This window comes from Nyctereutes procyonoides, unplaced genomic scaffold (assembly GCF_905146905.1).
Source record: "Nyctereutes procyonoides isolate TBG_1078 unplaced genomic scaffold, NYPRO_anot_genome, whole genome shotgun sequence".
Lineage (NCBI taxonomy): Eukaryota > Metazoa > Chordata > Mammalia > Carnivora > Canidae > Nyctereutes > Nyctereutes procyonoides.
In genome coordinates, this window is record NW_026575128.1 from 8,452,617 (window position 1) to 8,465,662 (window position 13,046).

Here is a 13,046-nt window from a genome sequence, read left to right on the forward strand (position 1 = left end):
CAGAGGTCCTTTGTGTCTGTCCTGTGTCCTACATGCAGCTGAAGTTCTATGTGCCTGCACCTCTGGAGGCCACAAAGCCCTGTAACGGCTAAGACTATTTTTTTAAAGTTTTTATTTACTTATTTGTGAGACAGAGAGAGAGGCAGAGGAGAGGGAGAAGCAGGCTCCCCGCGGGGAACCGGGGTCACGGCCTGAGCCCAAGGCAGATGCTCCCCCGCTGAGCCACTGGGGCCCCAGCCCAGACTTCTCCGCCCTTCCAGGGGGCAACGTTCAGGCAGCGGCCAATTCTGTTCCCCCCGAATGCGCAGCCTCCCCAGGGCGTGTGGAGCACCCCCACCCCAGATGTCCAATCGCCAGAGGAGCATGTACAGTGACAAACCGGATTCAGGCAGAGTTAGCAGCGGGGGCTCGGAGTCTGGGAAGGAGGGCCCAGCAGCCTGGGGGGCAGACTGGGGGGCAGGATGGGAGCGGGGAGGGGGTGTCCTAGGGGACGCAGGCTCTGGGGGGGATTGAGGGAAGAGGGCGCAGGGAGGAGGGGGGCTAACAGGGAGCCGGACGTTGCCCCAGGCCGCGCAGTGTGACCTGGGGCGTGAGAGGGGCCTCGCGGTCAAGGTCCACCCCCGACTCTCCTGAATTTGCTCACCTGGTCACAGGCGTTAGTGGCGGTGATTTTGCTGATGGGTCCGGGGCAGAAAACAAGCGCGGAACCGCATCGGCAGGAAGGCCGCCCACGGTCCGCGGCCAGGCAGGTGCAGGTGCAGGTGGCGCTCGGGTCGCTCAGGAGCCCATCCCACGGGCGGGCTGCCTGCTCGGGCTGCAGCCGGGAGGCAAAAGGAAAACATCAGAAACACCCGCAGCAGCCTGGCAGACTGGCCTCGGCAGAAGGATCATTTGGCAAAGTGGGATTTGCCACATCGGTCCGCTCCCTGGGGAGCATGAGGCAGTCAGAGAGGAAGACTCTTGGGGGAATGTGCGGGGGCTGGGGGGAGGGGAAGAGCCTGTTTTATACCCCGAAGAATTAAATGTAAAGAGGGAGGAAAAGCCAGCTGCGCCCTATAATACACACTGTAGAAAGCGAAGGCGTATTTCTGGGTGCAGCCATTAGGAGCAGCGGAGACTTGCAGTGGGTGTAGGGCCTCCAGTCACACGGGAGACCTGCAGGTCTTCAGGGGCCCTGACCTCCAGCAGGAGGGACCAGCACCACACTGGGTGGGGCAGTGAGAGCCATCGTGGGTCTAAATAGGGACATGTCAAAAAATAAAAAATAAATAGGGACATGTCAAGGATGTCAAGGATGGGGCTGGAATGGGAAGGTCAGGGTCAAGGATGGGGCTGGAATGGGAAGGATCTTCTTTGAGATTGGTCTCCAGAATTTGGGGTGCAGGGTTGTGCTTCCTGACTGCCAGTCGGGTGCTCAGATTGGAATCCAAGCCCCATTTCATCAGATGCTTTGGCAGGGCGAGGAGGTGCCCACGCCGGTTGCTGTGGGGCTGCAACCCCATATGTGACCCTATGATCACAGAGGGCCTTACGCTAGGAATTTAGAGTCGGGGTCTCGGTGGCTATTTTGGCAGAGCTGTGGGGTTGGGTCCTGCCACAGTACTGCTGTGTAATGAACCACCCCAGATGGCAGAGGCTCGACAGTCATCTATTCTCATCTCCACGTCTGCGACCCAGCTGGGGGACTGGTATGCTGGACCCACCTCATAGCCGCTCATGATAGGCAGCCTTGTAAACAGTTGTCAAAACACACCACTGATTAAAAATTAAAATTGTATAAACTTACAATTAAAGAAATTATATTAAAAACAAAGATCAGAGGCAGCCCGGTGGCTCAGCGGTTGAGCACCTGCCTTCGGCTCAAGGCGTGATCCTGGGGACCCGGGATCGGGTCCCACATTGGGCTCCCATGGGCAGCCTGCTTCTCCCTCTGCCTGTGTCTCTGCCTCTCTCTGTGTTTCTCATGAATAAATAAAATCTTTTAAAAAATAAAATAAAAACAAAGATCACATTTTCAAATGTTAAAATCCTTGCTGCTACTTTTGCTCCTGAAGTTACCTGCGCCTGTTGTACCCGTACAGCGGAAGGCCGTGGAATGGCGCGCCTGTGGGCACATCTCTTCCCGACTCCGCGTTCAGTGGCGTCATGATGGGGGTTTGAAATGAGCCGTGGTGAAATCAGTATTTACACCACTGAAAGTGGCCCCTGCTGCCAGTCAGGCTCTAATCAGACAGCTGGTTGTTCCATACTTACCCAAGTGCCACTGGTTGGGAATCACTGGTTCCCATTCACTGAGCTGACGTGGGCTTGGATCCAAGATGCGGGTCAGTGAGGACAGGTCTGCTCCGCGCATCCTCTCCTCATGGTGATGGCAGGGGAGTGACAGCACAGGCTAGGCTGGGCCCACTGTCGCTCCCCACACAGCCCTGGCGGCCAAGCCCAGCATCCACGGGAGGGCAACATATGCTGCCGCAGGTGCAGTGAGCTGCAGTCCCGGATCAGGATGCGCCTGCGGGGCAGGATGAAGCAGGGAAACACCGCCCAGGCCCGCGAATGTGCCTTCCAGGTCTTCTCTTTTTTCTTCATTTACAGGGGATGGAGAAGTTTCAGATCTTTAGTTGTGAAACAAAACATGCATTTTAGAAGTGAGAGTATACCCTGAAAACGTACATTTATATCACAAAGCCCTGCCCACCTCACAGCTGCAGACACATTTGCTGGAACGGGCGTATCCGCGCTCGTATTCGAAACAAACCAGTTTTCATTTCTTCCCAAACATTAACATCCTGTCAGTAGTGATAGATATTTTGCACCTTTTCAAAAGAAAACAACACACTATTTTACAACAAAACCCAAATGAAGATCTTCATCAAAGCCTCTGCATCCATTTATTTAACAAAGGTTTTTCCCCACATGATGAATCAAATACTGTTTCGCCCTCTTCTTATTCTTGGCCCTGAGGTGCTGGAGGACATTGCGGCTTCCCTGGGACTCGTCAGGGCCTCGCAGGCTGCGTGCTCTGGGGCGAGCTGTCCCTCTCAGCTCTGCTCCTTGGCCCTGGGTCAGTGGTCAGAGGGCAGCGGCGTGTTGCCAGAGGGTTCCCGCTCTCCTCCCACCCCCTGCTCCCCACGTAAGGCCACCAAGACGACCCTTGCAGCTCTTCCACTGGGAGAATATGGGCCGTGTTGCCCGAGGGCTGCATTGACCTGGCTCTCGGCAAATTTCGAAGAGAAAACTCTTTGACCAGTCGCCTCCTTGGTTTAAGGGAAGCAGGGCACATTGGCAAAATATTCATTTTATTCTCAGTTGCCGTATCTGCAAGATGGGGACAGTAATCTTACAGACTTCACGGGGCTGTTGTGAGAACGAGAAGAGATTATATATGTAAAACTTTTAGCCTGGCCAATCAGAAGTGCCCATTACATTTTATAAATTAATACTTTACTATTTTTTTTTTTAGAGCCATCTTAGGTTCACAGTGAAATTGAGGGGAAGGTACAGAGATTTTCCATGTGCCCCTTGACCCCTGTCATGCCTCCCTGACCAGGGTTATATTTGTCACCGTTGATGAACCTACACTGACACTATCACTCGAAAGTCCATACTTTACCGTTCGCTCTTGGTGTTGGACACTCTATGGGTTTGGACAAAAGTATCATGACGGGTGTTCATCGATGGTGCCGTGCCATACAGAGTATTTTTAAGTCCTACAAATCCTCTTTTCGCCCCGTGTATCTCTCCTTTGCTCTTCCCACTCCAACCCCTGGCAAGTGCTGATCTTTTTAGGTCTCCATGGCTTTGCCTTTTCTGGAACGACATGTAGTTGGAACCATTACAGTATGCAGCCCACCCAGGCTGGCTTCTTTCACTTAGTACTGTGGACTTGTTTCCTCTATGTCTTTTCATAGCTTGATAATTCATTTCTTTTTATTTTATTTTATTTTTTAAGGTTTTATTTATTTATTCATGAGAGACAGAGAGAGGCAGAGACACAGGAGGAGGGAGAAGCAGGCTCCATGCCGGGAGCCCGACGCGGGACTCGATCCTGGGACTCCAGGATTGCGCCCTGGGCCAAAGGCAGGCGCTAAACCGCTGAGAAATCCAGGGATCCCCAATTCATTTCTTTTTAGCATTAAATATTATTCCATTGTCTGGATATACCACAGCTTATTTATCCACTCACCTACCAAAGGACATCTTGGTCGTTGCCCATTAAATTTTAACTAAAGGCATTCTAAAAGTCTAGAAGTTCTAAAGACCACCTTTGACCGCCCCCTTTCTCACTCAGCCATCAGTTCTCTTTCTAGCCTTTACTAATCGTCCTGTCTAGAACCTTTTTTATAATTCTCTTTCTTTTTGTAATTGTGTAAAATACACATAAAACTTACCATCTCGACCATTTTTAAATGAATTCATTGTTGTGCAACCAATCTCCAGAACTCTTTTCATCTTGCAAAACTGAAATTCTGTACCTGTTAAACAGTAACCGCTCGGTTTCCTCCTGCCTCCAGCCCCTGGAAATCACCCTTCTACCCTCTGTCTCTGTCTTTGTACCTTATCAAAGTGGAACCATACAGTATTTGTCTCTTTGCCGCTGACTTCTTTTGCTCAGCATAAGGTCCCGGGGGCTCACCCGAATGACGGCGTGTGCCAGAACTGCCCCGTGTAGGGCTGGGCGATAGTCCACGGGATGTATCTACCACGTTTTACTTGTGCGATCATCCATCGATAGACTCTTCCTTGAGTTACTTCCTCCATCTGGCTACTGTGAATAGTGCCGTGAACGTGGGAGTATAAATATCTCCTCAAGATTCTGCTCTCAATTCTTTTGGATATACACCAGACGCGGGATTGCTGGATCACGTGGTAGTCCTATTTTTCATTTTTTTGAGGTCCTGCCACACTGTTCTCCATAGTGATGGCACCACATTACATTCCCACTGGCCAGGGTTCCAATTCTCCACATCCTAGCCAACTCTTGCTACTTTCTGTTCTTTTGTTTGGTTGGTTGTTTTATAGCAGTCACGATGTGCAGTGTGTCTTTGTGGTTTTCATCTGTGCTTTCCTGATGAGGAGCGGTCATCATAGTTGCATGGTTACTTTTTCTAGTACTCACCAAACACTCGTGCCAGGAGGGCAGCCCTCCACGGACAGCTGCTGTCGGTGTGTCTGCGCTTGTTCACACGGCAGCAAGCTCAAGGAGACATACTGATCGTCTCTCCTTTTCACACTGTAATTGCTTGGAGGAAGAGGACCGTGCTTTTCTGATTCTCCCCAGGGACTCAGGAACATCTAGAGTTGGGGCCGGGGGGTATGATGACCCAGGAAAGCACTGGGTGGTGTGGTGGGAGGCGAGGTCCAGCCAACACGGCAGACGGGAGTCTGGGAACGTCGGGCTCCTGCCTGAAGTCGTCCCAGCCTCTACACCGTCTCTCGGGGCTCGGCCCACGGTCCTCTGGACCCTTTCTTCCCCAGGTACAAGCCTCGGGAAAAGCTGAAGGTGAACTTCGGCACTCCAGAGTTCCTGGCCCCGGAAGTTGTCAACTATGAATTTGTGTCCTTCCCGACGGACATGTGGAGCTTGGGGGTCATTACCTACATGCTGTGAGTGCCCGGGAGCCTGGCTCCCAGGGGGTCCGGGGCCGGCGGTCTTGGCTTGGGTCTCCTTAGGAGCAGCAGAGGGTTGAGTGTGAGTCTTATTTGAGAGATGTTCCCAGGAAACACCAGCAGAGGATTAGGGACACGAGACGGAGGAAGACCCCAGTAAAGCACGACTGCTGAGTCACTCTGTGGGCACCTGGAGTTCATCCTGCTGGGGATGTCTGGGACCCACTGAGGAGCAGCCCCTCCGTCATTTTTTCTGAGCAGGGGCGGGACTTAGGGCATTTACACACCAACTCTTAGCGGTCACTGAGCTGATTCCTGGGGGCACTGGTTCCCTGAAACTTCTGGGTGGGCCTGCAGTTGCTGCGGCACAGGTGGGGCTGGAGTTCACCAGAGCAGGACGGGGAGGGTGGGCCGGGCAGGACACTGGCTGGGGTGTCTTCTACTAAGCTGTTCCCCCTGCCCCGTGCCCCCTGCTTTCTCCAGACCGAGGAAGCAGAGTTGGGGTGCCCCGAGGGGAGATGTGTGACCTCCCTTGGCTTTGCCTCAGAAGCCCTGTCAAGGCATGTACTTTGCTCCCGGGCCGCACCCCCATACGTGTGTGCTGCCTCGGGAGGGGGAAGTTTGAGGCCCAAGGCAGCAGGTAGAGTCCTGTCTCTCTGCGCTCACTCCAGACAGGCTAATGCACCAGTTTTCCTTTGGTCCCGTGGCCTGGGCTGGGGGTGAAGCTAGCCAGGCTGTCTCAGAGACTTGTAGGGTATGTGTAAGTCAGGATGTACCTGATAAATGGACAGTCTGGACTGGGTCTCAATTTATCCTCCACTTCAGGCTAAAAGCCAAGTAGGTGAGCACAACTGGGGGTTTATCCAGACACTTTTCATGCCTCCAAATTTTCAGTCCTGCCACCTCCTCCCCTAGCAGAACCCTCTGGACTATCTCCGGGGGGTGATTTTCTTTTGAACCCTCTTGGTTCTGGTTAACGCTACTTGACCTTGGGAAGACCTCTCTCCCGTTGCTGCGTGTCGGCAGATGCGGCTCTGCGCACTGACGGTCCTCTCCCTCTTCTGTAGACTCAGCGGTTTGTCCCCGTTTCTAGGGGAAACAGATGCAGAGACCATGAATTTCATTGTGAACTGTAGCTGGGATTTTGATGCTGACACCTTTGAAGGGCTGTCGGAGGAGGCCAAGGACTTTGTTTCCCGCCTGCTCGTCAAAGAGAAGAGGTACCCTTCGTTGCTCATCAGGCGCAAACCATTTTGATGGTAACCGCCCATCTGGGTGCTGTCAAGAGCGGGCTGGTGCTGGGCTTCCTCTGGACCAGTTGTGTCCAAGATTTCTTAGTCTGCTACCTCTTTGGAGCAAAAAAATTAGCAGGAAGAGAGATGAAAGAAATCAACTGTAAAATAAACAATTTAGGAGCATAAACTCTTGATAGAGTTTTAGAAAGGACCATGTATATAAATTAGTGCTATTACCAAGTTATCACTTTTAATAGGTTAATGTTGAATAAAAGCTGAGATATGCAGATATTATTCCCCAGAATAAAGGCCAGAAAACCTCATTTGTTGATTACGAAGGCCTACTTAGTTTTCAGCAGCCATATCAAAGCCATGGGTGGAACCATGGAGTTTTCTGGTACTCATCAGACATAAATACTTGCAAATGGCCCAGGGTGAGGCCCAAGAGCCTGGGCTCTGAGACAGCCCATAGTTCCCTGGCCTTTACTATTTCATTCTTTCTGATTGTGAAAAGTCATGGGAGGAAACGTATTTTTAATTTAGATGAACGAAACTGACATTTTTCTCTGGAACGAGAGACAAGCTTCTTTCAAGGTTCATGTTCTTTCAAGGTTTTGTTCTTTTCTTAAGAGCATTTCCAGGCTCGGCTGGCCTTCCTACTCCCTGTCCTGATTCCCCAGCTCTCTCCGGGAAGGTGATTAATCACCGAGATACATTCCCTCTGTAGAGGGCAGGGAGCATTTTGCTGATCTCGTGCTTGTACTTCTAAGGAGGAGAATTTTAGATATGAAGAGTTCCTTTTCAGTATGTGGCATGGATCTGCCCGAATGATTAATCCGCTCCACTGACTCAGGCTTCCTTCCAGGCTGAACCAACTTCTGGACAACCCGAAAAGGCAACCCTAACTAAAAGTTCCAACTTCTGTTTGATTTCACAGCTGCAGGATGAGTGCCACACAGTGCCTGAAACATGAGTGGTTGAATAATTTGCCTGCCAAAGCTTCAAAATCCAAAGTTCGTCTCAAATCCCAATTACTACTGCAGAAATACATGGCTCAGAGGAAATGGAAGGTATCTTTTTTTCCTAGGAAAGGTAGCATTTGTCTTTTTAATGTGTCCTTTGAAAGAAATGTAGCTTTTACTTACATTTTCATTCTAAATAGAAAAATTGTTTAGAGGAAAAAAGAATGTCTTATGTCAAAACCTGTTTTATTGATTATAAATGCCATTGACCAAAACCAACTGGCATAAAAGTTCATACTTGGGTGGACACTTGTAATGACAGACTCAAGTCTGAGCATATGTTCTCAACGACAATAGTAGTGGAGTGCTTGGAACTTCCTGCCTGCAGCCTGAGGTCTGATTTCTTCATGTTTCAGAAACAGGAGCTGGGAAAACCATACTAAGTTTCTAAAGCTTTGTAATTTTGTTTACAAACAGAACTCTTTGATACCATGGACATAAAATCTGTCTCAGAAACATCTGTCCTCCAGGAAAGTGGCTTTCCAACATTTTGATATCAACTCGGATCCTCACTAAAAAACAGAAACAAATAAAAACAGAAACAAAAGCCCTGACCTAGAGAGATCCAGTATACATACATATCCATACGGAATAAAAATACCCTAACTTTTGCTAAATGGAGTGCGATGCACTCAGGTATCTTCTATTCTATTGATATTTGTTTTCATTCAAAAAAGTGCTGGTCATGACCCACCAATTTGACTTCATGACCCACTGGTAGACTGTGAGCCACAATTTGAAAACCAGTGTTCCAGTGGGCTCCATTTTTCACGTGAAAAGGACAGGATACCATATTCTCTCACTTCATACTCACTCCAGGATGCCTCAAAGTTGTGTGGCAATTCCACTAGAACTTTGCCACAAAGTTGTTTTCTCCATTAGATCCTCATCTTTGAATAATCCCAAGTGGCTAAACTTGCTTAAGTCCTTTTATTGTTTCTTCTTAAAGCAATTGGTCTAAAAGTATATTTTTTTCTTCTCTTTTTCTCTCCTTAACAAGAAACATTTCTATGTGGTGACTGCTGCCAACAGGCTAAGGAAATTTCCAACTTGTCCCTAATTCTCAACTCTGCTGTTCCCGTGGGTCCAGAAGTTATTGAGACTGGTGGTGAAGTGATGACTCAAGATTTTTGATAATCCAGTCTTGTACTAATATTGATTCCACTTATTTGTAAAGGAAGGTTATGGCTGTTGCCTTCCTCATGGATGAAAAGTGGCTGTAAGGAAAGTGACCTACAACATTTTTTCTGCCTTCTGAGATCATACTAAGTTGAAATGCGGTGTTTACTTTTCAAGTATACCTGCTTTGGGTGATAAGCATAGGCATGCTTTATTTAGGTAGGTAGGAAAGCTTCGATTTCGTATAAGCCCAGTTTAAAGTCTAGACTTATTCTGATTGAAGAACTCAGTAGACTATTACACAGGGACATTCAGTGTTATTCCCTCCAGCACAAAGAATTCTTAGAACTTGGATTTGCTCAAGTGTGAGCTGACATCTTATTGTACTACCCTGCGCTTGTGGAAAGCAATGTGGATTTAGGGCAATGGTCCCCAAACTTGTTTTAACTTGCGCTTCCTTTTGAGAATGAAGCCACGCATCCTTTAATATTCTTTGAAATTTCAAAATATACCACTTCTCATGGCTAAATCAGAACAATGATCATTTTGAATGTGCTTTTAAAATCTACACACACCCACCTTCTCCTAATCGGCCCTGTGCTGCCATTGGTAGTCTTGGTCCCGACCTCCCTTCCCTGGTTATGAACTTATGGTCTAGTAAGTTTGGAACTGATATGCAATATGGAAAAGAGAGTGTAATGATGTGGGATGCCTGGGTAGCTCAGTGGTTGAGTGTCTGCCGTTAGCTCGGATCGTGATCCCGGCGTCTTAGGATTGAGTCCCACATCAGGCTTCCTGCAGGAAGCCTGCTTCTCCCTCTGCCTATGTCTCTGCCTCTCTCTCTCTCTCTGTCTCTCATGAACAAATAAATAAAAATGTTAAAAAAAAAGTGTAATGATGTGCCGCTGAAAGAAACGCCAATGATACATCATGAGACAATAAACTGCTCTGCTGCTGCTTTATTAAGGATATACCACTTTCAATGTTGTCAGTTAACTGACCTATAAAATGAATAACACGAAGTACTTCATTATTTGAAAGTAAAGAATGCTTTTAATTTCCTCACTTCTAACCTGATTTTTGTGCTATCCCCATGAACTTCTCAAGTCAACAGTCTTAATAGTATAACTACTATTTTTAATTAAGTTTACTAAAACTTTTAGTTTTTTGGTTTTTTTTTACTTTCAGTTTTTAATTAGCCATGCAATAGTTTCACAGCCTTTCAGGATTTTTGTTCAAATAAAGACCCCCCTCCTCCTGCTGTTTTTTGGCAGAGGACACGGGTGTGGGAGGGAGGCAGAAGGTGGTGAGGTGAATCCCGCTGCTACAGTTCCCAAACTGTAACTTTTCTCCAGGAAGCTAACCCTTGCTAGGAACTAAGATTCTCAGTACCGCCACATCTAGGCCTTGCTCCAAGCTGGCCAGCTAGTGGATGGACGTTGGAGGAGACGGCTGCTGAAAACCTCCCCTTCATGGGAGAGTACAGTGACTTGGTAAAATGCCTTATTTTAAAGTGAGTTACTTCTCTGAAAAGGTTTTATGAGCAAGCCTCCAGAAGGAGCCCGAGGGGTTACCTTATAATTGTGTCAGGTACTGTGATTCTTACCTCCTTTGGGACTTCAGGCTCTTGGGAATGCTGTGGATCTTCTCCCCCAGAAAAATGTAGCTACGTTGATCTAGAGCAGCACTGACAGAAATATTATATGAGCCATATACACAATTTTAAGATTCCTAATAGCTCTTTAAAAATCTGGTAAAAATTAACTTCAATAATTTAACACAGTAAGTTCAAGAACATTGTTTCAATTGGTGATCAACATGAAAACTATTAATGAGATACTTTATATTCTTTTTTTTTTCATACAAATCTCCAAAATCTGGTATTTTACACTTAAACATTTCAATTCGGGGTGCCTGGGTGGCTCACTCAGTTGAGTCTGCCTTGGCTCAAGTCCTGATCCTGGGTCCTGGAGAGAGTGCTGCAGGGGGCTCCCCACTCAGCAGAGAGCCTGCTTCTACCCCTCCCTCTACTTCTCCCCCTGCTGGTGTGTGCACAAAATCTGTCAAGTAGATAAATAAAATCTTAAAAAAAAAAAATACATTTCAATTCAGACAGTAGATTTTCATCAACATGCTTGTTTAGATTTAGATTTCAGGAAACTTACTGTGGAAAAATATATTCAAGTTGTTTGAAACACCTCAAATGTTTTCTAATAATTGGGTTTCCATTTTTTACATTTAATTTAAATAAAAATAGGAATCCGGTCCTACAGTTGCATTAGCCACATTGCTTAATAGTGCTTAATAGCCACATGTGGTTAATGGCTTCTATATTGGGAGGCAGATATAGAGAGAATCCTTTTCCTGCCAGATTTTAATCCCCCCCCCAGTCCTCACACCAAGAGTCCCCTCGAAGGCTTTGTTTAGGTCAAGCCCACACAAGAGAGAGGTAATGGGATTTTAGCCTCCCTTATCTGAAATTTTAAAGCTTCAAATTTACAGATATTTTCAGTTCTCTACTTTGCTGGTATTTTTAGATTGTAACTGTGCTGGTACCAACTATTTCTAATGGATTCTCCATCTGAATGAATAAATAGTCATTGGAAACTGCTGGGCAGAGAAACTCTAAAAGCAGTCAGGACCCACTTTTTTCACCTGTTAGATTGTCATGCTTGTGGGAAAAATGGAATTCTTCCACTTTCGATGGGCATATATCCAAATAAAAGTCATACCCACAGTTTCACCCAGCAATTTCATTTCTAGAAATCTCTCAGCAATACTTGAACAAGTGGACAGAAATCTATGCAAAATGTTTACTGTAGCACTGTTGCTAATAGCTGAATGAAAACAATCTCACATGCTTATTAGTAAGAATTTTGTTAAATAAAATTTGCCACATCAATATAGGGAAATACCTTGCAGCTATTAAACAGATGTAGATACGCTGACAGCCATCTTTATTACAGGAAAATTATAGAACATATATTTGGCATCATCCCATTTGTGGAGGGACACATGCTTATACATGAATTAAAATTTTCTAGGATATGCAAGAAACTTAGCAATGGGGTGTGGAGTATGGGTGATGGGGAGAGGGGAATTCCAGTTTTAACTTTATAACTTTCTGATTAACTTGAAATTTTTTTTTAAAGATTTTATTTATTCATGAGAGAGAGAGAGAGAAGCAGAGACACAGGCAGAGGGAGAAGCAGGCTCCATGCAGGGAGCTCGACGTGGGACTCGACCCTGGGTCCCCAGGATCACACCCTGGGCTGAAGGCGGCGCTAAACTGCTGAGCCACCGGGCCGCCCTGAATTTTTTTTTTTTTACGAGTATGTATTGCTTTTATAATTAAAAATTAGCAATACGATGTCAAGTGGGGACCTTGTTTTGATGCTGATATGAACTAACAATAAAGATACTTTAGAGACATTCAAGGAAATAAATTCTAAATTTTATATTTAATAATACATAGAATTACAGAGGTGCCTGGGTGATGCAGTCAGCTAAGCATCGGACTCTTGGTTTTGGCCCATGTCATGATCTCAGGGTCCTGGGATTGAGCCCCGTGTCAGGCTCCACACTCAGCATGGAGTCGGCTTGAGACATTCTCTCTCTCAAATAAATCTTAAAAAAAAGAATAATACATAGAATTACTCTTAATTTTGTGAGGTATGATAATAGTAATGTGGTCATGACTAGGTTAAATGACTTCAGGAAAAATGAATACAGTTAAGCAAGTGTAAGTTAAGCAATCTTTGTTAACTATTGGGTAGAGTGTTTCATTATACTGTTCTCCTTACTGTTCTATACATTTGAAAATTCTCATAAATTTTTCAAATCAGTTAATTGAATAAATACTATGAGGTGTTAAAGAACAGAGCTTCCACAAAATCTCTACAATAGTACTGAAACATACTCACTAGGTAGTAAGCATCCATCACTGGGAATGTAAATGTTAGAAAACTGTTGTCAAAAGAATTGCTGCCCTAGGAGGGCACTTGGAAAGATTGCTTTAGGTAATCCCCGCTCCACCACCCCAATTTTTTAAAAGATTTTATTT

General features: G+C 46.4%; 1 protein-coding gene across 1 annotated transcript in view; it reads left to right on the forward strand.

The window, feature by feature from the left end:
• MYLK3 (myosin light chain kinase 3) overlaps window positions 1-10,591 on the forward strand; it is a 35,678-nt gene extending 25,087 nt beyond the window's left edge. The window contains exons 10-13 of the mRNA XM_055342116.1: window positions 5,476-5,604; window positions 6,675-6,827; window positions 7,780-7,912; window positions 8,865-10,591. Of these exons, the coding sequence (XP_055198091.1) occupies window positions 5,476-5,604; window positions 6,675-6,827; window positions 7,780-7,912; window positions 8,865-8,924 (475 nt within the window). The 3' untranslated portion in view covers window positions 8,925-10,591. The remainder of the gene's footprint in view (window positions 1-5,475; window positions 5,605-6,674; window positions 6,828-7,779; window positions 7,913-8,864) is intronic.
• The last annotated feature ends 2,455 nt before the right edge of the window (window positions 10,592-13,046 follow it).